Genomic DNA, 23,763 nt, shown 5'->3' with positions numbered 1-23,763 from the left:
TGGTGTGGTTTTAAACTGGAACTAAGTAATTAGAAATCTTATTCATGAAAATGATGCATGTCCTGTCTAGGGGTCTGTGGACGATTCTGCAACAGTTTTGGGGGAGAAAAATCAGGAAGATTTAAGCAAGGAAAAAAAATGTGGTTGTATAAACCATATGAAACCAGAAGAAACCACAAAAAAAGGAAAAGAGAGGACACACAAATTCTTCATTGGCTTTTCTGTCTCACTGGCAACATGCACCTGAATCCAGGATGTGATGATTAAACCACAAAAGGTAAGCACAAAGGCCTTTAGAGCCCAGTGAAAATATTATGATTTCAGCTCAGTGCTTCCTTTTAACGTGCTGAACCAGAGGTTCAGCTCTCTAGAATTGTTTTTAATCTGAACAAGTACATACCTGTGTGAATTACATCCTTGAAGGTGGGTAGCGCTGTAGCCTTAAAAGTCTAAGATAAAATGGTGAAAGAGCCTTGCAGGCACTCTACTAAGTTGATAAGGAAGTGCTCTTACGAGGAAGACCTCACTGTACTGAATGCCAGGTGGATGGCTATGCACGGAGAGAAGGAAAGAGAGGGTTTTTGTCATCAATACTCAGTGGAGAGTTGGGACACCCTTCTCCTCCACCTCTGTAACCATTCCCTCTGGACAATGCCCCCCACCCAGACTTTGCGTTGCATTGCAAAATGCTGGGACTTCCTGGCAGCTGCTGCGGTGGCACCCTGAGTATCCCAAGCTTGGCAGCATAGCCCAAAGGGAATGCAGCTGGATCGTGAGTCAAGTTGATCTGTTGCTATATAAAAGGGGGCGGGTCACTTTGCTTGTTCCAATTCCTTTTCTGTTACTGCTGCTGCAGAAGCACCAACCAAAAGCAGCTGGCACGCCTCTTTGTTGGCCCTTATATAACGTGGGGCTTCACAGGTTACTTACGGAGAAATAAAGTCAGACGGTCTTCAGACAGACTCATATTACTTGTCGTGTCGCTGGTGCTCACTTCCCTGTTAGGTGTAGGGTTGCTCTTAGGGGGGAGAGGGGTTGGTGGTGCCCGTGGCCCTATTTGAGTCAATTTTGGAAGGTGTGCAGGATGGCGCCAGACGAGACAGGGGATGAACTTGTTTTCTTTGTGAATGGTAAAAAGGTAAGGAAGATTCCAGCATTCTTAGCTTGCTCCTTGATGGCTTGCTGATTACTTATTTTTCTAGTCTTCTTTTCTTCCTCTGAAGTTCTCTAATACCAGCAAAATTGCTATGATCACTTCTGAATATTAAACTGTCAAGGCTACTTACACTTACTGCTTTGCTTATTGGCTTTTTCCCTTCCTTATCTTTAGTTTTTGAATTATTCAGAGAGCAATATAATGTTCCTTTTACAGTTGAGATTTGTTGGCAATAATTTGCTGCTGTTCTGGGGCAACTACTTTTACTAGAAATATTTTCAGTAATTACAATAGATCTGGAAAATGCAACTCACATATAAGCATCTCTATAATTCATATGTTCAGTAAGTAATTGGGCATTTGCCTTTAAGAAGTGACCTTAGGAAAATATTTATCCCATTTCCATTTTAGAAGCTAGAAGTCTTTACAATCTAAAACCCATTACCTGATCCTGTTTTGCATATATCGAAAACTCAAGTATCACCCAGGTCAGCTGCAGACAATTCCCCCAGAAGTCGTGGTGCCTGACAGGAGGGTGGGAGGTGGTGCCTGCACACACTGCACACCTTTCAGCTTTTTCTCTCCGAATCTCATTTCTCCGTTTAGACTTCCCCAGCTAGCATTGCAGGCTCTGCTCTGCAACAACTTGTAACAAGTCAAGACTACCTCTTTTAAACTCTGAATACAAGTTCTGAGTTTAGCCGGGTGTTAATCTTGCCCTGCCTCTTTCCTGATACCTGGGTGGAGAAACTTGTGCAGAGCAGCTGGTAGCAGAGAAACCTGGGGAGGGGAGAAGGCTGCTTATCTGCAGTATAGTTCGGGGCCAAGTTTGTGGACATTCCTTGTGCCTTCTTCAGGGGTAAATAAGATGCAGAACTAATTTTGGGCTAGAGAATTAGCCTTTTTAATCACTTGAGGGATCACACGCTATTTTTATTTGGTTAAAAAGCTCTGTGCGCTGCCCTGAAGACTGGGACAGGATTCCTATCAATTCTGCTTTTGTTGATCTTGCGTTCTAATTTAATCATGTGTAAATGTGGATTAGATTGTTGCTACGATCAGGGTGTTTTAGTTCTGAATTTGGATCCCAAGCTAGACTGGAATTTGAACTTTCCAAGGTTTTGTTAAAAACAAAACAAAAAAGAAACACAACTTGGAAACATTGGAAAAAACCTGGGACATTTGATGTCAAAGCCTTGTTTTGTCTAATTATCAATTGCTAGCTGAATAATGAAGTTTGCATAGTATGGATTAAAAATTAATCCAAGGTCTCTTTAATGTAATACTGATGTAGAAGTCAGCCCTGGTTCTGAGCTTTTATAAAGAAGGAGACAACTCCTGAAGCTTTGGTTGCACATTTCAGTAATGGTTCATGTCAGTGTTAACTGACTCTTCAGCTGCTAATTGTTGCCAAAAGGATGTTAAAAAGTTGAAGCTTTGTTTTAATTATGACCAGCTAATTGTGTCTTGTAAATGAGATCGTGAAACAGTTGCATAGGATGATGTATGAATTTTCTGCTATCACAGGTGTTTGTTTTTTTTTACCATTTTACCATACAATTTACCATTAATTTGTCTTGTTCTCTTTCCGTGAAGGTTTTAGTCACTTCAGATCCCTCCCTGTGAGCCCAAATTTTCAGAGTGAATTGAGAGCTTTTTTCAGTCTTACAACAGGGGATTGCCACAATCATCTATGGCAATCCAGGCCCTATCAGAGGCTATACTGTTATGTTTGGTGGTGGTTTTTGTATTTTAAGTATACTCAGATGGAAGAGAATTGTTCTTCTGGTGCTAGACGAGCTTTAGTTCATAACCAATATGCTGCTCATGGCAGGTATGGGAATGTTTGCTAACTCTTCATATTCAGAGATAGCTAGTGCTTCAGCATCAGTGATTGCTTAAGTATTACAGGAGCATTGCTCTGTGTCTTATCAGTAGAAAAGTCTGTCTTCCTGGAAAAAACTCTTGGCTAACTCATGGAAAATGTGTTGCAATCAGTAAAGCAGAAGAGAGATGTAGCTGCACCAAGCTGGTTTTCTGAAACACTTACAGATGTGGGGTGAGGTAGAGAAGGGGAGAAAGAGCAGGTGTGGGTCCTGAAGGCTGTCAGCTGAAAACAAACCTTTCCTTTCTATCTGCTTTGGCTATGTCCTGAAGTTAAAGAACATGTTGTGAATGTCGTCTTCCTTGGTGCTTTGTAGCAGTTTTTATGGAACCACAGTTCCCTGTTTACAAAACCGCATTGGAGCTGGCCTTGTGAAGAGTGAAAAGGTTTTATCACGTTACCTTGGCAGTCCTTAGTTGGAGGAAAAAAAAAAAAAAAAAAAGATTAAAAAAAAAAGGCAGGAAACCATAAGCCATGAGCTGGAAACCACTACCAGCAGTACCAGCTCATTCCACATGTCGAGACTCTCTCAGCATCATTCCCTGCTCGCTCATGCGACCGCAGTTCCACCTGATCAGAGAGGAGGAGGAGGCCCAGAGCCTCCAGTGACTTTGTTTTTTGGTTCCCTTTTTGGTTGTGCTGCCAAAATCATTTGAGCTATGCCCCCAGCAGATGAACATCCAAGAACGATAACAGATGACTGGACTCATTTGGCAATCCAGTCTGTGGCAACAAACATGGAGTTTGCTGGCACACTTCTGCCTGTGAGAGACTGTGATGAAAGGGGGTGATCAGGAGCTCCTAGGCAATGCTGCTGCAACACCAGGTAGCAAATCAGAGTATGGATCCACCTGTCTGGAGTCCTGACCAAGTATTCCAGTCAATCTGCTGGAGAGACTGAAAGCATGACCAGGAAAGGTTACTGCTGCGTGTATTTGTGGCAGCTCTGCATTGCTAATGGGTTGCTGATATTCGTATGCATTTATATTATTGCCATAGTACAAAACTGCACAGTAAGGGGAGGTTGATAAGACAGGGACTTTCCTGGTAGCCAGTACTACTCTTCTGCATTATCCCGGTCCGTCATGTTGTCAAGAAAAAGTCTCGGAAGAGCTGAATACTTCATAGTCTTGGCTGTTTATTTTAAGCACCTCTTTGCTGGGAGTGAAAGTTAGCACACGACTATCACAAAGTTAACTTGGTTATATTGCCTGTCTGCAATATGATGGAAAACAGCACATACAATTTATAGGAGATAAAGGCAATTCTGGTTTCATCAGCTGGAAGGTGTGTCACACATGTAGCATGTAATTTTAGTTCAAACATGCTCAATATTTGTATTTCTATCCTGAATATTAAGGGAGGTGGGGGATACGTCTGTATTGGAAACCACATTAAATGTCTTCCAAAGCCTGTGGAATTTTGATTTCAGATGGAGCTGTACAAAATACAGATCAGAGAATGGATAATATTCAAATTATTCAAATTAATAGCCAAATATAAAATTCAAAATACAGAATACAGAGAATGGATCACAATCCATTCTCTGCCCAGCCTGCATTTGTGCTTGGGATTGCCCCATCCCAGATGCAGCACCTTGCAGCTGGCCTTGTTGAACCTCATGAGGTTTGCACAGGCCCACCTCGCCAGTCCGTCAAGGTCCCTCTGGATGGCATCCCTTCCCTCCTGTGTGTCTAATGAATGTCCTCCAAGCTCATAACCCTTACCTCTGACCCCACGTCTCTGTCAGCATTGCAGATTCCCAGCTACAGTGGAGTTGTCTGAAGTTAGTGCAGTAGGAAACTGGGCTGTGAGTGTGAGCTATGAGTGTGGGGTGTTCATGTCGTTGTTCTGCACAGCAGGAGCCACTTGCTGGTAAGGTTGATCCAAGGTTTGGCTATGATGGGACTCAGCACATGCTTGAGTACTTCACTAAAAGCCCATGGAGCTGAGTGGCTGCATGCTTTGCTGAACAAAGACTTAGGCTTGTGTTTTACTGTGTGTTAAAACAAAAAAACTCTGTAAAAGGAACAATTTGCCAAAACTTCAGTTGCTCAGTTGGAGAACATAGTGGAATGTTCTTTGAAAACTTTCAAGAAGAATTCTTGAGAGGTTTTCTTTGATCTAAGGATAGCACTGACGTGAATATTCTTTAAATATTCATCTGGAAAACTGTTCTGAAGGTTTTTCTTGGGAAAAACCTTCTATTTTTGGGAAGGATAGCCCAAAACCCCTATTTTTGGGCTATCTTGGGAACTGGTTTGAAAGGGTTTGCAGTGGCCATTGCTGCAGACCTCGGGAAGGAACTTAACTCACAGTAAGGATACAGATTTTTGGGGAAGGCTTTTAGCTTGGGAAATGTCTGTGAAAGGCCAGCAGTTCATGGGAGCCTAGGAGTCAGTCACAGGTATTTCTGTTGGAATTATCTGCTCGTGTCTGCCTATTTACTGAACTGCTGCAGTGCTTGCTCCGAACTGAATGGTCACGAGAAGACCAATTCATGTTCTTACTAGCTGGTATGCGTACAGGAGGCAAGTATGAGACCGTACTGCTTTGACTAGCAGCAACACAAGTGCTGCGTGATTTACTGGAAGGCGTCCCAAGACAGAAGGAAGAACTGTTTCCTTGTGGATTATCCCCAGTGCAGAAATTAAATGTACAGAAACAAAACAGCCCCCCCGTATTGTGCCTTGTAGCAGCAACTGTATTAGATGGCTATAAAAATGCAGACTCAAGTAGAAAATATGAACCTTGTCTCTTGGGACTAATCCTGTCACGTGTCAGGGACATAAAATGAAGCAGTGCAGAGGGCTTTAAGCTAGAAAAAAGGCTTGCACAAATGCCTTCTCTTTCGTTTTGCCATTCGAAACTGGGAGCGATTAATTTATAGAAACAGCATTTGCCAGGGTGGGATTTGGGTTAAAAGCAGTAAGAGGACTTGCAGTGTGTGAGAGCTGAGAACACGTGCTCCTGTTCTGGCACTCGGTGAATTTGGAAATGCTTCTTACCTTCTGTTAATAACAGTGGCGCAGGAAGCCAGGCTCTGCAACTCGCGGGCAGGAGCAGACCTTCGGTTTCTGGCCATGGAGCAAAGGTCAAAGTAAAATCTCATTTTATATCTGATAGTTAACTGCTGGTAGTGTTGTTCACGAATGGATGAAGCCGACTCAAAACCTGCAAAGGAGATTTGTTCTTGGTTAGGATTTCATATTACTTCCTTTTGGATGTCTACTAATGTAACACGAGTACATTTAACACTGTCAGGGATGAAAAAGAAACTAAAGGCATTTGGTACGTGCTGTCTGACCTTTGGTACCTATAATAGGGTTTCTACTCTGCTTTTTTCTTTCTTTTCCTGCACAGTCTGTTACCAGTTGTGCTTCTGTCTGTTTTCTGTGTCTATTCTCATTTTCTCCATCTCTTCTAATAGTAAGAAGTGGAAGGGTCAGAGGTCACTTAAGCCTGATCAATAAGGCTGATACGCAGTTTGTGGAGATACCAAGAATTCAAAACTCAAGTCCAAAACATGCTCTTTCTTTCTCTGCTCACAAATAATTCTGCTTGCTATTTTTGGTGAAGGGTTTTTCAGGGGTTGCCTTAGTGGGCCATGGCTGAAACACTCAGACCTACATGATATGTTTACTTTTTTCCCCTGTCTCAAGAAATTTGAGGCATCATTGTGTCTGGACACATATAACCAACATTGCTGAACCAAAGAAAGGGGAGTTTATCTGTGATTCTACTCCCTGCTTTGGAAAAGAAGTTGAAGAAACATTAAGCTTTCTCCTTGCAAGTAATGTATCCAGCTATGTTGTAAAGTTTTCCCTGTGTAAAAAGTCTCTTTCCCTTCTTGCAGGTGGTGGAAAAAGATGTGAACCCAGAAACAACTCTGCTAACCTATCTAAGAAGAAAGTGTATCCAATGTCAGAAGAAACTGCAGAAGGCATTAAAAGCCTATAACATTTCATAACTGTTTATTGTTTAACTGTGCACAGACCATAGGAGGGAGTGTTCTGCATAGCCTGGTATTATTTCATTCTAGAAAAGATTATAGAAGGTATTCCAAGATTGAAGAATAGAAAAATACTTTATATAATACTTTAAATAAATCTTAAATAATTTGTTAATACTTTAAATACTCTCAGAATTGCTAGCAATTGGAAGATAGAAATGACTACAACATTGAAGGAAATTTTTCTGTGTTTCACAAAAACTGTAAACAATTTTCTGGCCAAAACATTACAGCCACTTGAGTTGGTTGCAGCATCATCCAGTAATTTGGATATTGCTGGATCTATTATATCCAATAATTTGATTATCCCATGGAATGCATATCGTAGGGAAGGCTAAGGTGATCCAGAGGTCTGCACTTGGAGTTAAAAGTTTCAACCACATGCTACAGGCATGTTTACGTGAAAAGATGCAATCAATCATGTTTCACTCCTCTGAGATGCTGCTCACACATGACTCAGATTTGCTTCAGGAGCTGGGTAGCTATTACTACGATGACGAGGCTGGCTACACTAGATCTAGTTCTGTCGGTAGAGTCATTCCATATTTTCTGAGTTTTTGTTTGCCCAACTGGGAGTGGACGTGCTCTAGACTGCTCATGTCTGTGTTGGTGTATTCTTTAAAAAGAAGCATGCATTCTTACTCCAGCTTTGCTGCTATGCTCTAGTTTTCTAGGATATAACTCATGCTCTGTAGTTTCCAGCAGAACTATCAGCAGCCCTGTTTTATCTGTTTCTTGGGTACATAAATAGGGAAAAACAAGCCACCTGTCTCCTGTGCCTGTGTGTGCTTTTCACTGCTAGACCTTTTGTGCCTAAGCTTGTTAATAATGAATGTAAATAGCTTCAAAGAAGATAACCAGGACTCTTTTTAAATGTTCTGATCTTGCGCATGAGCATTCTGATGAACTTACTTTGTAGACATCTTGCTGGTGCTAGAGAAGTACTTTGGAAACATGTTTTATTGAGGCAGATTAGCACTATTATCACAAAACTTTGGGTCACACAAGAGATCTACATTTCTGCTGAAGTAGGCATATAGATTCATGAACATAATAGCTCTGTCTCCAACTTTCTCTCTCCTGCAGTCTTATGGAAACCGGGCTACTGATAGTCTGCTTGGCTGATTGTGTTCTTAGAAGCCTTTGCTTGGGAAGCCACCATAAGTGGGACCAAGAGAGATGCTGCAGTGGCCAGGCTCTTGAGATGCAGGTAGTTTGAGAGCAGTTCAGAAGCAGTGCCCTTGTCAGCTGTAAACTCTGTGGCCTACAGCACTGTGTGATTGCCCTGCTTGGGTGCCTTCCATGTGGCAGGAATCACCGAGTATAGGAAGAAGTCAGCCCCCACTGGTAAGGGGTGCTGAAGATGTCACCGTGTGCCTCAGGAATGTGGCTACGTGCCCGAGCAACTCCTGCTCAGCTAAGGGCTTTGTCTCCCGTGTCATTGCCTTTTCTGAGTCAAATGGAAAGTGAGAGGTGTTGAAGTTCAGAAATCATTGTTTATTCTGAGTTTATTTGATCACGGGCTGCTTCCTTATCAGGGCTTTACGATGTTGATCTCAAAGCTCACGTTGCCAGCATTTTGAGTCCTCTTATGTCAAGTTAACTTATTAAGCAGGAAAAATATGAGTGCTTTGTTTCCAGCAAGAAATTGTTGCTGAGACTTGATTGACAACTGTGTGAGCAGGCTTCTGCCAACACTCTTCTTGTTTTCCTTGATTCCTGTATTCTCAGTGGGCCTATGTGGAACCAAACTAGGCTGTGGAGAAGGCGGATGTGGTGCTTGCACTGTTATGATATCCAAGTATGATCCATTTCAGAAGAAAATCATGTATCCTTTGCAATCTGGACTCTGACAGAGTGTGAAATGAAATGGGGATAGTTCCAGGCTCTTGACATATCACTGTTTTAAAAGGTGTTATATAATGTATGCTTCTGCCAAAACATCATTTTTCATTTTCAGAATATAGACTCAGGAGGCTGAGACCAGAAGGTATTTTTTTCCAACAGCATCATACAGTGCAGATGAAGAGCATTTCTTCTTGCCCTGAATTATCTAAACTTACTCCAGTGCAGTCTATCTGCCTTTTCCCAACTCAGAAAACGTTTATGTTCCGTTCTTGCAATGCAGTATAGCTTTTTTGCTATGCTGACCCAAATAATGACAAAATCTTTACTGCAACTGCATTACTACAATAATCTGGTTTCTCTATGTATTCATTATTCCTCTACTTCTGTGGCAGCCTTCAGAATGTCTATTTCCTGAGAAATAAATTTTCTCCTCTGTTTAAATCATGTGAGAGTGAAGCAGTGAAATCAAACCAAAAAGAGAATGTAGACAGGATGGAGCAGAGGTACAGGTTTGTTTTAGTTTATTTAGTTTACTTAGTTTATTTTTCCTGTGGGGAATAGAAGGCCCTGAAATCTTGGATATACTTGTAATAATGCTGCTTGGAGATACTTTAACTTGGGATTATCTAACTTAATGGTTATATGTAGCAATAATGGTTATATGTAGCAATATGACCTTTGATAGGGTATCTTTAGGGTCATTATTTCTGTCTTGACAGAAACGAAATACAGCAGCTAGCTCCTGTAAAAATTTTGCTGGTAGACAGAAGTTTTTCCTCATGTGTCATCTAGAAATGTTTTTTTTTTTTAATTATTATTTTTAGGTAAAAGATTAAGCGATCTGTGCTTTATGTATGTTTTTGTGCGAATGAGTGTATGCCAGCTGTATAACATCTTGGTGTTTGTAGTCTGTCCTCATAAATTACTTATTTTAGTTCTGTAGCTTAACATGAGATGATGATGTTTGAATTTCTAGGTAAAATCCTGTGGTACATACTCAGTTTAAACTTTAGATGAAGTTGATAAGAACTTTGGTCGAGTAGGTACCGTAGGATTTTGCTTCTAATACATTCAGTACATCTATTAAAGTTCTCCAGTCCAGTGCCACAGTTTCTGATTACTCTTCAGCCCTCCTGGTTGCCCTTTTCCTTTGCTGAGCAGCACCGTTGAATGAAAATGACCTTAATTTATCATTTTAGCCACCATACTGCCAATGCTTGCCTCTTCCCCATCTGTGCCCTGCATCATGTAGCTGTAACTACTGTTGAAGGCATAGGAAACACAAAATCCAGATTGCATCCAGTCCAGGTAAGCTATTAATGTTGATTTTAAATGTTAACCTTAAAACCCTGTATACACACTTTCTTTTTATTCTACTCAGTCATGTTGCAATGTATTGGGACCTTCATCATAATGTTAAAGCAAAGAGACTGTCCTCATGATTAGTCTTTACTTGCAGGAACAGCTAAGGGACGGAATCAAACTCCCTTGTCAGTTCTAGAGCTGTTACACCCTAGCAAGTTAACTGTTGCTATCCTGGCCAAATTGCTAATGCTTTTGTTCTGGGGCTCTACGTAGTTCACATCTTTTATCAGAAACTGGGACAGCTGAAAGCCTATGTAATGACTGTGAGCCAGGAAATCTTCATTAGGTTTTGGCCCTGCTGCAGTTTTCCATGAATGACCTTGGTTTCTCCTCCTGCACAGTTAAGAACCTGCAGTCGTAAGAAGGAATGAAAGGAACATGAAGTCTTGCTCTTCCAGCAAGGTGTTCTAATGCACTTCTTACGGAAGCACACTTCAGCATTATCAGAGATATTTCTCCTTTAAGGGAAACTATGATTCACCTCAGTTTGTACAGTGGGTAGGACTTGTACCAGTATCTGTCTGAGAAAGCAAACAACAAAGAGAAAATGTCAGACGTGCATGAACGAATGAGAGAGTCAAAACCTTTCGTTTTCATACCTCCCCTGAAGGCTCTTAGCAACTGAGCTTTGAAATACAGTTAGTTTTCTATCATGGCAAAGCTGAAGAACTCCCAGTCTCGTTGGAAGCTTACAGTTATTTTCAATTACTCTGGGAATTTGAAGCCTAGATGCAAGCTTTTCAGTGTGCTCTCCTCTTTGAAGTCTGCTTCACAGACTAAATGAACATCTAGTTGAAGAACACCTTAGCTCTTCCTGTAAGATTTCTGCAACATCTCTGTTTAAAAAAAAAAAAAAAGTACAACTATGAACTAACTTTGATATTAAAAGCTGATGGCTGCTGTTACTTTTCCCAGGAGAGAATAGCAAAAAGTCATGGGTCCCAGTGTGGCTTTTGCACTCCAGGCATTGTCATGTCCATGTACACATTGCTTCGGAACAAACCTGAACCCAACATGGAAGACATAGAAGATGCTTTCCAAGGTAAAACCCGTGGTCATGCAGAGGTGCAACCGGTGCTGCTTTCATAACAGCTGTTTCACCAAATGGTTTGGAGGTGCACCTTCATTTAATGTATTTCATGAAAGATAGACAGTTGTTACGAGGTTAAGAAATAACCTCATATTCCCCTAGAAGACCGATCGGGTACTATGAAGTAAACAAAAATGTCCTATGGAAAGTCCCACAGAAGCACACTGTGTGTCCTTAAGAAGTGGCAAGTGGTCTCAGGACTTCACTGAGCTTAATGCAACAAGTATGTGATCAGTGCCTTAGAGGTTTATAAGAGCCCTCCACATCTCGTGGAGGTAAATTCATCGCTAGGACAAGAGCTTGCAAAGTGACAGAGAGCATTTGGGCCAGCCAGCCTCAAGTAAAGGACCACAACAGCAATATGCATGATGGAGTAGGGTAAAATCCAACTGTCAAAATTACCTCAGAGAATCCTGTTAATACTGAAATTAGAGAGCTATTACCAGGCTTCTGACAGTGGCCCAAAAGGAAATCAGATGCAAAAGAATCAATCTGTGTGCAGTTCAGGAGACTGGGTGGTTGGTATGCTGATTAGACTTGCACAGTTGAGGTAAATGAATACTGAGTAGGGCAGAATGTTTTTTCACTAAATTAATTTCAATTTAAAATTTCAGTGACAATGGGTGGTAAGATTGCTGCAAAAATTATTTATGAAATATTCCTCCTCCTGGCTTTTTCATTAGCTTTATCTATATCTGAGAAGCTATGGTGAGAAACAACATAATGCTCTACAAGAGGATAAATATTTAGAATCATAGAATCATAGAATATCCTGAGTTGGAAGGGACCCTTAAGGATCATCAAGTCCAACTCTTGACACCGCACAGGTCTACCCAAAAGTTCAGACCATGATTTTAGTTCTCTATATTTAGCTTAATAACACTAAGCACTTTTCCTTTTGCTCTGGCTATGCAGGAAACTTGTGTCGGTGTACAGGATACAGACCCATTCTGGAGGGATACAGGACATTTGCTAAAGTAAGTGGCTTCAGATAATGTTCAAAATATACTGGAATTTTGGCTGTCTTTCTCTCTGTTAGTAAAATAGAGCATGACCTGAAAAGGGCAGGAAAATATACGTGTTGTACCCCAGCTCCAACTTTGGACACACTGTATGTGGTTCATACATTGAAAAAGCAAGAGTGACTCACTCACTACGGTTTCTCAAAGTGCAGTGCTTTATTAAGATCCATCTGATGGTCCCTTTTTGGATCACAGGTAATCAGATGCTGTAATTCTTTTCTGTAGGTGTGAAAATCTCATAATTGCTGAATAGGTGCTGATGATCCCTGATGTGGAGAAAGCGTAAAAGGCTGGTGAATGAATAGGAACAGACTGAGGGGAAATTTGATCAGACAGTTGCTTTCTTGAAAGATCACCAGCAGAGGTGAAGTAACTCTGGAAAGAAGTTGAAGTCACAACTATATAGCTCTTGCCCTAAATTCTTCTACTGTATAGGTGACAAGTGAAGCTTTGCCAAAAGTTTTCTCTAGTCCCTTTGTTCCTAAAAGACTTCTGGAGGCTGTGAAGAAAAGTATTCACTAGGTACTTCTGTGATCACTAGCTACTCATGGGGCTACGTGGGTATAATATATCTAAAGTAAAACAGAAATTAGAATACTGCCCATTAATTTCAGCTCATTATCCAGAATTACACTCAACATAAGAGAATACAAGCAGGCGTGAGATACATTACAAATGGTTGATAAACCCAGTTGATATAGTCTACTTGGATTCCCAACAGTCTTTCAACCGTGTCTCATCAAAGCCTTTTAAAGAGCATAAGCAGCCATGGGGTAAGAGGCAAGATCTCTGTATGTATGAAAAAAAGGCAGGAAATGGCAGGTAGGGGAAAGTGGTGTGTTTTTGAATGGCAGAAGGTCACTGATGGAATTTGGCTGTTGTAAAATCCCAGCCTGTTGCGTAAGCAAAGCTTTTTGAGATATTTCTGAATGAGCTGGGAAAAAAAGTGCAGTGGTATAAGAAAACAAGTTCACTGATGATATCAAGTTAGTTTGGATAGAGAAGATAGGAAGGAATGTTGAGGAATTTCAGCAAGACTTTATGAACCTAGAGCGGTGAAGAGAATGAGATACAAAATTCAGGGCAAAGTGATCCACAGAGGAAAATGTAGGCCTCATTTCATGTATAAAATGGTGGGCTGTGAGCAGCAGACTGTTACCATGCAGAAAGATGATCCTGGAGGTGTAGTAGATAGGTCCGTGGAAGCATGAGTACTCACTGGCAGTCCAAAAATAAAAATAAAAAATAAATATAGCAAACAAAAGAGAAAACACTGTTACACCGCTGCATCATAGCTCTCCTACACTAGAGTGCTCTGTGCAGTTCTGATCCTCTCATCTCTAACAAGGTATAGCAGAAATGGAAAAGATTCAGAGAAGTGGAATGAGGATCACAGCTACAGTAACCTGGCTTCCATACTAACACTGAGTAGACTGGTACTCCAGGCTTGAAGAGAGCAGAGCATTGGGTGTTGTATATACTCACCCCTTTTACTCTGCTCTCTGCACACGCCTTCACAGCTGCAGCTGGACCAGAGTTGCTGTCTCAATTGTTAGGGTCTATCTGCAAGAACAAGAGGTCAGTACACTAGAAATGCCCTTGCCATCACACTGCCTTCCACAAGCAAGGGGAAACAACTACTTGCTTGGGACATCCCATCTCCCGTTTCTGGTTTGGAAATAGAACATATGGGATTAATTTCTCTCAAAAGGGAATAAAATCTGCTTAATTTCCTTAGAATCTGTGCATTTTTCTCAGAACTGCTTTTGTCCCCACAGAACTCGAGTTGCTGTGGCAGAGCAACCCATGGCACAGGATGCTGTCGCAGCAAGAGGGAAAACAGCATGGTAAGCTGAATTAAAGAAGCCATAAGCTCAATTTTTAATATTGTATTAGTAGAGTTTTTATGTAATAGCCATTCCTCTAGCCCTACTGTAGTACAGGTATTCAGGGATGTCTGAACTATTTTGCATGTCTGTCTTGAAAAAATACTGCTGTATTCCTGAGTGGCATGACTGGCCATCATGACATAGCTTTTAAAAGAGTGAGCCATGTTCTGGATCTGTGAGGTGAAACACCATGGTGACAACTGTAAGAAATGTGTAAGAAAACACTTCCAAAAAACCAGTTAACTCTCTGGTATGATCTTTCCCAAACTTCATAGTCTAATGATGAATGATTTAATGACCATTCCAACAATTTGTTCCATTGGATCTTCTTGGAATATTTGGAGTAAAAGAGTTAATTTTATGTACTAGTTGAGGTACAAATGGTGGAGGGATCAGAAGAAGGAATCCTGGCATAAGGTAGTAGGAATGTAAAATGAATTTAGGAAGGAGAGAATATAAAGAAATTATTTATTGGAAAACTCCAAGAAATTCTTATGGATTATGGTTGTGTGAACTACTTTAGCAATTAAGATTACTTTGAGTTCTTGCATCAAAATAGTTTATTAGTGAAAAAATATTACCGAAAATTTCTGTTACCCAGGGATTGATAAAAGGAAGGAATGTAACTGTAAAAGGTGGAATTTTCTGACTTTGTGCAGAATAGCTGAGGTATACTTGTTTCTTCTTCAGAATGGGAGCTGTTGTGGAGGAAAAGCCAATGGTCCAGGCTGCTGCATGAATGAAAAAGAGGACAATGTGGTAAGGTGTTCCTTAAAGTACTTTTTGCCTCTTTCTCGTGTTTTGGAACCTAACTCTGCTTTGCTCTGTGTCAAAGTCTGCTGGTTGTAATTTGACTTATTTAGCTTTTATGCTGGTATTAACTCAGAAAACGTTCCTTTGTCATCTAACATGCCAATGTGGAAGTGATGACACTTGATTAGAAAAAAACTGAGTGTGTTCAGGTTTCTGATCACACATATTCTTAGCAGAAAAATACAACAGGGAGAACTTAGAATGCTGGTCCAGGTTGCATCTTTTCACTGTTTGCCATTATTTGCTGCATGAAATATTAAGAGGTGTTTGATTGGAAAAAGGAGTGAGTTAGTGTTACATGTAGATAGATTTCTCCTCTACCTACTATTAGTTTGAATTTTCTCTTTCATAGACAATGATGTCTTCCAGCCTGTTCAATGCTTCTGAGTTCCAGCCATTGGATCCTACACAGGAACCAATCTTCCCACCAGAGTTAATGGTAAGTTAATTCCAGAAGACCAAGTATGTTGTTCATTGGCTTTATTTTTCCATGCAGAATTTGAATGTCCCCAGGGTCTCTGTCCTAAGGAAACAGTAGTGCAAAAAATGGCTGCCAATAAAAGAAGCATGGGCATAAACACTTCCCTCTGTTTAAAAAGACCTTGTCAGCCAGAATGGCTTAAAAGATATTGAGTCTTAAATGTCTTCCCCAGCTGTTTGGCTGCCCTTGAGTGTTCTTGGGTTGCCTTCCTTTCCAGTCACTGCCTATCTGGGGATGGAACTGTTGCTGACATCTGGATTTCAGTTTACTAGGTCATCTGTAAACCTTTATAGTGAATACAATCACATCTGAGCTAATGACCCAGTAATCCACTTTCAGTGTAGGGAGAGAAGTAGGAGCTATGGGATATAACTGAATATGTTTGAACAAGGTAACTTCTTGAAAGCCCCAACTTCCCTCCACTCAGTATAGCAAGAGGAAAAGCTGAATGGCTTACATCAAAAGTTAGGTAAAAAACAGCTTCTCTCCATGTTTAATTTCTGTCTTTTTTAGGGTAGTATTCCCCAAAGAAATTGTTATGTAACAACAGAATTGTTCCAACCAACAATCATTTCCAGTACATGGTTTGTTTACGGCTTCCTTCATATTTAAGAAATGAAAACTCAGTTATTAATTCTGCTGCTGCACCCAACTCAGTCCAGCCAAATGGGTCCTGAGCTACAGCACTAGCAAGCTCTCATAATACTGTAGCCCAATATATATTTAGCCTGAAGTAGGCTCCCAACTGTTTCTTCCCTAAGAAGTTCCCCTGTCTAAGAGTTGTTGTTGGGAGACAGCTATGTAAGTCTGTTTTCTTCGGTCACAGAATGAAGGAATGAAAAAGGGAACCAGAATCTGGTCTTATTACTTCTGAGATGGGTGAAACTACCAGTATCTGCCACAACTCGGGGATGATGGAGCGTGCTGGCAGAGAGGTTGGTAGGGAGAAGTGGCAGCAGGATGCACCTGTCAGAATCAGGAAGGAAAAACTTTTGTCAGCATGACAGAGACTCTTGTCAGTGATAGTGGAAGAATGGAGAATGGGTAGCTGATCAACAGTGTGGATATCACAGGTGCCTGTCAGTAACTTGACTGAGAGGGAGCCTGGCCTGGTATAGGCATGGGCACACATGAGAAATTCTTGGCTTGATGTAGGGTTTGAATGCCATCTGAACTCATTTTTGCAGAATCAGAAAAACAAACAGCAGAAGCAGCTGTGTTTCAAAGGTGAACGTGTAATGTGGATCCAGCCTACGACTCTCCAGGAACTGGTGGCCCTCAAATCCCAATACCCCAATGCCAAGCTTGTTGTGGGAAACACGGAAGTGGGTAAGAGGAAGAGCTCATGCTCTTTATCAGCAGTTGGAAAACTTTAAAAAGCTTACTTCGACCTCTGAGCCTTTGTACTAGTTCTGTGGACTTCTGAGAAGTGGGGAGTGGCACAGTATAAAATTTCCTTGTATTCAAAAGATCTTGGCTGTGAAACCTCTGTTTTTCAAGATGTTCGAGGAATAAACTCTTAGACTTGAAATCTTGAATGTTTTCTCCCATAACATATAGTTCTGCAACCATGTGGGGTGAGAGAGTTAAGACGTACTGAGTAATTCTGTTATTCTAAGCAATTAATCCAAAGACAATCTCCCATAGTTTTCTGCTTCATTTCATACATTCTTCTTTCCTGAAGGATTATGTACAACAATAGGCAGATAACACAAGTGCTAAATAGTGTATTTAAGGTTATTGAGAGCCAAGAAAAAATTCTCTAGAACTTCCTGATATTAATTGGAAACAATTTTTAGTTTCTCTAAGACCATACATGATCAATGTGTTAGATGGTCAGTGAACTGACTCATTTATAGACCTGCTGCCATTTCATTGGGAAACAATTTAGGCTCTGTGTCACCAATATGTAACTGAAAGAGTCTTACTTTTCATTAAGGTGTTGAGATAAGGTTAAAGAATATGTTGTATCCAGTGATAATAGCACCAACATGGATCGCTGAAATGAACGCTGTTCAACATACTGAAACAGGTGAGCAAAAAAGAGCCAGAATGCCTGTTAAATGGGTGGGGATTCCAACAGAGTAATAAAGAGGGTATAAAGGAAAACCCCCAGATTAAAAACTACTTTCTATCTCCATTAATATTTCTCCCATGCCCCTGCAAGTGAGTCAAGTGAGTCCTATGTATAAATAATTTGAGAATCAAATAGAATTTTCAATGGAAGGTATTTTAACCATTTTTATCTCAGTTTGTATGGTGTTTTATTTATATTGATTGGGTTAGTATTGGGTTTCAGTGAGCAATCTTCTTATTTAGAAATATTTTAAAATTAGTAACTGGGGAAAAGAAACTGGATTTCACAGTCTGTGTGACTAAGTTATGTATTGTATTTATATTTGTGGTGGAAGCAGGTCAAACTTAGAAGTAATTGAGCTGATGTAGTCCATGGGGCCATCCTACAGTGAGGCAAAAGGGTGGTGGGTGACTGTTATATGAGAGGCAATACCAACATGAGCTGTAATTTAAAAACTAATTTCTTCTGAGGGTGTGATGTTTACATGCAGTGCATAAAAAGTACTTAGAGTGTCTTCTCCAAACCCTTACTGCCTAATTAAATTAGTGGCATCTAAGCTTTGTAGACACGGTTATAACTGTCCTCCCATATCTAGACTTTTGGGAGAAGATAAACAACACTTTTCATTTGTTTGTTTACAGGGGTCACCTTTGGCGCTGCCTGTACTCTAAGCTCAGTAGAAGAGGTGCTGAGAAAAGCAGTCGCAGAGCTTCCTTCTTACAAAACAGAGGTCTTCAAGGCTGCCCTTGAACAGCTACGGTGGTTTGCAGGGCCACAGATCAGGAATGTTGCAGTAAGTGATGTAGATGTATCAAGGACTGGAAGTGAAAGCTTGATCTGAGGAGCACCCTCGCTCATCCAGCATTGCTGTGCCTGGTGCTCCCCATATAAGAAAACTGGCAAAAAAAAAAAAAAAAAAAAGATTACACATAAAACAACCCCAAGAATTGATAGCAACATGGGGTCTCAGATGGTGTCTGTGTTGCAGTGATATCACAGATTCAGCAAGCAACGGCAACATGGTGGATGTGCAGGTCTTCCATTACTGTTAATGGGATAAGTGGGGGAAACTGTAGAGAGGTTTGGCTGTGACTTAACCAAAATATATTTACAGAGCTGGAAAAAAAAAAAATTGGCATTGTTGAGCATATGTGGTTTGAGCATAAAGTAACTCCAATGCATTACCCAAAGACTGTTCCTAAAATTGTTTCAGAGAAATGTTAGGTTTGATGGGACAGCAATTGGTTTCAGGGGTTTTCTACTTTCTTACTTCATTAAAGGCCTAAAACTGTTGAGTGAGCAAAAAGAATATAAAGGCAAACTCAAGCCTAGCTAACCACTAGTGCCTGAAGTATATGTATGAAGTGTATGAAGTAATGTAGGATTACAAGAAGTTATTGTTGTATCTCGAGTTTCTTTTAATATTTATTTAATGCATTTTTGATCACTCTAGGCTCTTGGAGGGAACATAATGACAGCAAGCCCAATCTCTGACTTAAATCCTGTGTTAATGGCAAGTGGAAGCAAACTGACCCTGGTATCAAATGGTAACTTACATTTCTTTATGATGCTGAGGTAGATGAAATAGTCAACTGTCCTTTCCTATGCATTAGGTCAGGTCAGAACTTTTAAAATGCATGTTACTAATACATAACATATTCTGTTTGACTTTATATGGTTTTGCCCTTTTTACATTCAAGTCTTTATAGACTTAAGGCTGGTTTCCCAGATTCCCAGAGAATTTTGAACTAGAATGAATCTCTAGTACTGTGCATGCACTTACAGAAACATCCTTGTGAAGAGCTGGTTGAAGGTGTCTGTCTATTCATGAAAAAAAGGCATATAATTGTTTCTGTCACTATCATACTTTGATACTTGTGGATTTTTGAGATAAAGGTTAAAACCTGTATTGTTTTTTGTTTGTTTTTCTTTGAAGAAAACCAAATGTCTCAATTTGTAGTTGCTCTTAGGAAGAAATTTTTTTCATAAAGGATCCATTTGAGGAGCAGACTGACTGCTCAGTGACAGTCTCCTGTGATGCACGTATATGCAGGCTAAAGAAAGAGGGACTTTCATTGAAATGCTGGAAACTGATTCTCTTGGAGACTCATCTTTCATTAGATAATGGAGGGAGAAGTTTGAGAGATCTCTTTTCATCAGTTCCTGTGCAGATAAAACTTCATATGTGCACCAAAACTGTCATAAATTACATAAGGACCAAAGTAAAGCTGAGAAAATCCTTCCTAATTTGGTGAAATTGTGTGGAGGAAAAAAAAAGATATATGAAGAATCATTTGTGTAGGTCGAAGGCTCTTTTCATGTGTACTGTTGTCATTCTTCATCCAAGTTAGTTATTCGTCTGCCATTGATCTCTTCTTGCTCTGCAGAAGGCAAAAGGACTGTCACGATGGATGAAAATTTTTTCACTGGATACAGAAAGACAATAGTGAAGCCTGAGGAAATACTTCTCTCTGTTGAAATACCCTACAGCAGGGAGGTAAGCTTGTAGGAGAAGATTTCATTGTCCATGGAATTAAAATGTTATTACCTGAATGTTAGTTTCAATGTTAGGCACTTTTCCTTGAAGACCAATCATGAAATGCCAATGTAGACCCAAGTGGATCAGCAAGCAAATAAATTAGCTGGTGAGAAGCAAGCAACGGGAACTGGGCTCTCTGGTAAATATAGTAAGCCCAACTTTTTTTGTGAAAGAAATATAAACTTCATTTTATTGTCTATGGCTTTTTGAGCACATTCAGTAGTGACTAAAGATGCCAATGTGATGTTCTCAGAAGTCTAAGTTCTGTTTACAAAATAGTACAGCAAAGATGCTAGCAGTTTGTGAAGTAAAATAGCTTTAAGGTTCCTGAGGTTCCCGTTTCATTTCTGTGAAATGAAATGGAAAAAAAAAAAGAGAGAGAGAAAAGTGTGGGGATAAGAGGCAAGGTCTCTACTGCATCCTTGTCTTGCAAGACTGAAAGCACTAGGACTGATTATTATGGCATTTTGCCAGTGGAGACTTGCAGCTTCAAATGAGCCTGCAAAACTTCTGACAAGTAGAACAATGAACATTCCTCTTTTTTAGCAGTATGAACCATAACTAATTCAGTCTTTAAGGCAAATAACATCAGACTTCAGTTTGATGCCTGTGAGGGTATTTACCTTTTTAGAGCTTGTGACTACAATTTATAAGATGCAAGGATTCACAACATAGTAACACATTTCCTTTATAAATGGAAAAATCCGTGTACCTGAAATGCTATCCTATTATGGGATAGAACTAATAAATCCTCTGTCTATCCTCTATATTTGGTATCTAAGCATTAAGAGAACAAAGGTATTTTATTGATGGTGTTTTTACATCTATTTCTGAGTGATTCTTCTTTGATCTTGTGGTAACTGCAAGCATCTCTTTTATTCTAAAATAAGAACCACTTTTGAACAAGTCAGTGTAAAACACCACATCCTTCCATTTATGTAACAGTCATATGGCAGTTTCACAAAAAACAATAAATGTTTGCCAGCAGAGCAGTGGCATGATCTGTAGATTATATGCAGCTCATTCATGTGAAAAACTAGAACAACTTTTGAACTCTCTACTTCCTGGCTGATCGTGCTCATCAAGCATGAAACTAGGGAGACTGAAGTTCTTCAAGGGATGTCTGAAGTTGTTGACATGTGGCAGACAAAGTGTTCTGGCACTGTGATTTTCTCACAACTGATGTGTCAGCACATAGCTAGAGATGATTTTTTGGTTAGTTTGTTTGAAACTAATGTTACCTCTTGCATTGATATGACATCACACAAGGTGTAAGACTGGCCAAAAACCAGAATTAGACCAAACTAATTTAGCAGATAACAATGTTTAGTGTTACTGTAGAGTAACTGAGTTTATGGTAAGCTTTATCATAGTGAGATTGTTAAAGAAGAAGAGGCTACACATTTTTCTCCTGCTAGTCTGTCTGTCAGATATTTAAGATCTTCAGAGAAGAAAGATTGTTGAGTAGTTACAAGATTGCAACTGAATGAGAACAGCATTTGGAAAAGGAAACAGCTCAATGAGTTAAAGTATAAACAGGTGCCAGAAAACTGCTTGTTTATAGTATATAACAAGGCATTCCTAGAGCAGGGATGTTTTTAACATTCTTTTTTTCTCTTCTGGGCTGCTAAAGCATTGCCTGTGTTCCAGGTAAGGTTCACAAATGTTAGACACGATTTGCATTGTTATTCACTTAGTGACTATCATTTTTTTTTATATCCTTTACCTTGCATGCATATTTCTTTAGCACGTTTTTCACTGTTATGTAACTTTTACGGTAATAGTATTTTGTGTCGTGAACACACTTGAGCAGTTTTCAAACAGAAGCAGCATAACACAGTGACTGCATGTGTCTCCCTTTAAAAGAAGTCTTAAATTTAACCTATTGTTTACTCAGTATTGCCATCAGGTTCATAGTATCACATTCTTGCTCCCCTGCAGACAGAAAGAGGTCGTGTAGTTTACTTCATCCTTTAAATTAGTATCCTCCAACCTTCATCCATTATTGACCTCTATTCTGTGGTGCTGGATTGAAAAAAATCACATGGAAATGTTTTTGCAATTATGAGTAATGCCCGTGAGTCTTTCAGAGCCTGAGCATTTCTTAACCTGGTGTTGCCTCTTGGCCAGGCAGGGATTCATATGGAGGCATCAAGAATCTGATTTACTTGTCTTTCCTTTGAGATAGCTAATACCTAGAAACTTTTGCTGTGAACATTTAGAAGGGACATGCTCTGTTGTTTTAGCAAGAAATGGGGCAGACATGGGCAGCTGATATGATGGCTACATAACCTGCAGCCCTAGTGAGGAAGAGTAGTGAGTGCCTTTTCTCCCACAGGACTCTTTACCAAGAAAACTAAGATATCTTATGAGGTGTGAAGGCAAATTGTGCCCTCATGTTGCAAAAGCTGAGGTGTGCAGTAAGAGAAGATGCTGCATTTTCTCCTCTTTGAGAACTAATTACTTTAACAAGCGTAATGGCAGAATGTCCTCATTGAGAGGATGTTATTGATGTTATTCTGCTATTATCTGCTGGCTGCTCACTCATTAGTTGAATTTAAGGAATTATGTACAGACTAGTTATATCTCCAGTAACGAATCTCAGTGCACAAAACTTCCCTCTTGTGAAGCTGTTCTCATTGCCAATGATAGAGGAATTATTCTTTACAGTAATGAGAGAAGTGTTATCTACTTCAGATGAGAGTTAATTAATGGAACAGACCACTCTGCTCTGCAGTCACTTGGCTAAGCTATTCAGGAAAGAACTTGGCAGCAAACTGTCCACAATGGCCATGCCAAGACATCAGATCTGATTTCTCTCCTAGTCTGCGGGATGCCTGAACAGGAATTTTGTGATAGTCTGCAGCACAGTCAAGGGGAAAAACTGACTTTACCATGACTCCAGATTGGTGTAAGCTGGTGGAGTGTTAATCTGTTTACTGCCACTTTTGATAGGAGAGCTGCTGAGTTTTGTGAGTTGTATTTGCTGGTGCATTTAGAAGAATTTTCTCTCTCTGTGGAGACCAGTAGAGGATTTCAGAATAGTTACTGAGAGTTGTATTTTTAGTAACAGACTGATAATAAGTATGGTACATTCTGGAACTGTGAACGATTTGTGATTATTGATTTCAGTTCTTATAGAGTTTGAAGACTTCTGAAAGAGCAAGAAGAGAAGGGGTTTAGGGATCTGAGTTTTACTGATAAGGCTTAGCAGCTCTGAAGACAGGAACAGTTGCTGAGGAATAATAAGCTTGTATAGGTACTAAAAATCTGTCTTTGTCTCCTCATAGCATGGAAAAAATGTCTGCAAATCTCTGTCAAAACTCATTTTTCTGAACAGTCCTATCTTGGGTAATAATCACTGGCCTAATACATTAGACTTAATTTTTGAATCATGTGAAGTTTGGACTCAATGATCTTGAAGGTCTTTTCCAACCTATACGATTCTAAAATGTACAACAGTGCCTTAAAACACATGCCCTGCTTGGCACTGCAAGGTGAATCTACCTGATACAGTTCCCTGGAATAGCTCATCCACATAGGGATATGCTAAAAGCTTGTCTATATCCGTACTCCAAACCATGCC

General features: G+C 40.0%; 1 protein-coding gene across 5 annotated transcripts in view; it reads left to right on the top strand.

Moving 5' to 3' along the window:
- The window catches only part of XDH (xanthine dehydrogenase), a 71,827-nt gene that overhangs the window by 22,931 nt on the left and 25,133 nt on the right, over positions 1–23,763 (top strand). For 3 of the 5 annotated variants that reach the window (XM_068675916.1, XM_068675915.1, XM_068675914.1), the window contains 14 exons: positions 71–277; positions 6,898–6,955; positions 8,785–8,881; positions 10,101–10,209; positions 11,182–11,308; positions 12,272–12,333; positions 14,157–14,225; positions 14,958–15,026; positions 15,433–15,519; positions 16,749–16,890; positions 17,501–17,593; positions 18,280–18,431; positions 19,092–19,185; positions 20,026–20,135. In XM_068675916.1, the coding sequence (XP_068532017.1) occupies positions 260–277; positions 6,898–6,955; positions 8,785–8,881; positions 10,101–10,209; positions 11,182–11,308; positions 12,272–12,333; positions 14,157–14,225; positions 14,958–15,026; positions 15,433–15,519; positions 16,749–16,890; positions 17,501–17,593; positions 18,280–18,431; positions 19,092–19,185; positions 20,026–20,135 (1,287 nt within the window). In that variant the 5' untranslated portion in view covers positions 71–259. Of the gene's footprint in view, positions 1–70; positions 278–919; positions 1,139–6,897; positions 6,956–8,784; positions 8,882–10,100; positions 10,210–11,181; positions 11,309–12,271; positions 12,334–14,156; positions 14,226–14,957; positions 15,027–15,432; positions 15,520–16,748; positions 16,891–17,500; positions 17,594–18,279; positions 18,432–19,091; positions 19,186–20,025; positions 20,136–23,763 lie in introns of those variants that run through there. The other 2 variants (XM_068675912.1, XM_068675917.1) reach the window with 2 other exon arrangements.

This window comes from Anas acuta, chromosome 3, assembly GCF_963932015.1.
Source record: "Anas acuta chromosome 3, bAnaAcu1.1, whole genome shotgun sequence".
Taxonomy (NCBI): Eukaryota; Metazoa; Chordata; class Aves; order Anseriformes; family Anatidae; genus Anas; species Anas acuta.
Note: the sequence above shows the minus strand (reverse complement) of the source record. Positions and strands in the feature narration are given on the sequence as shown.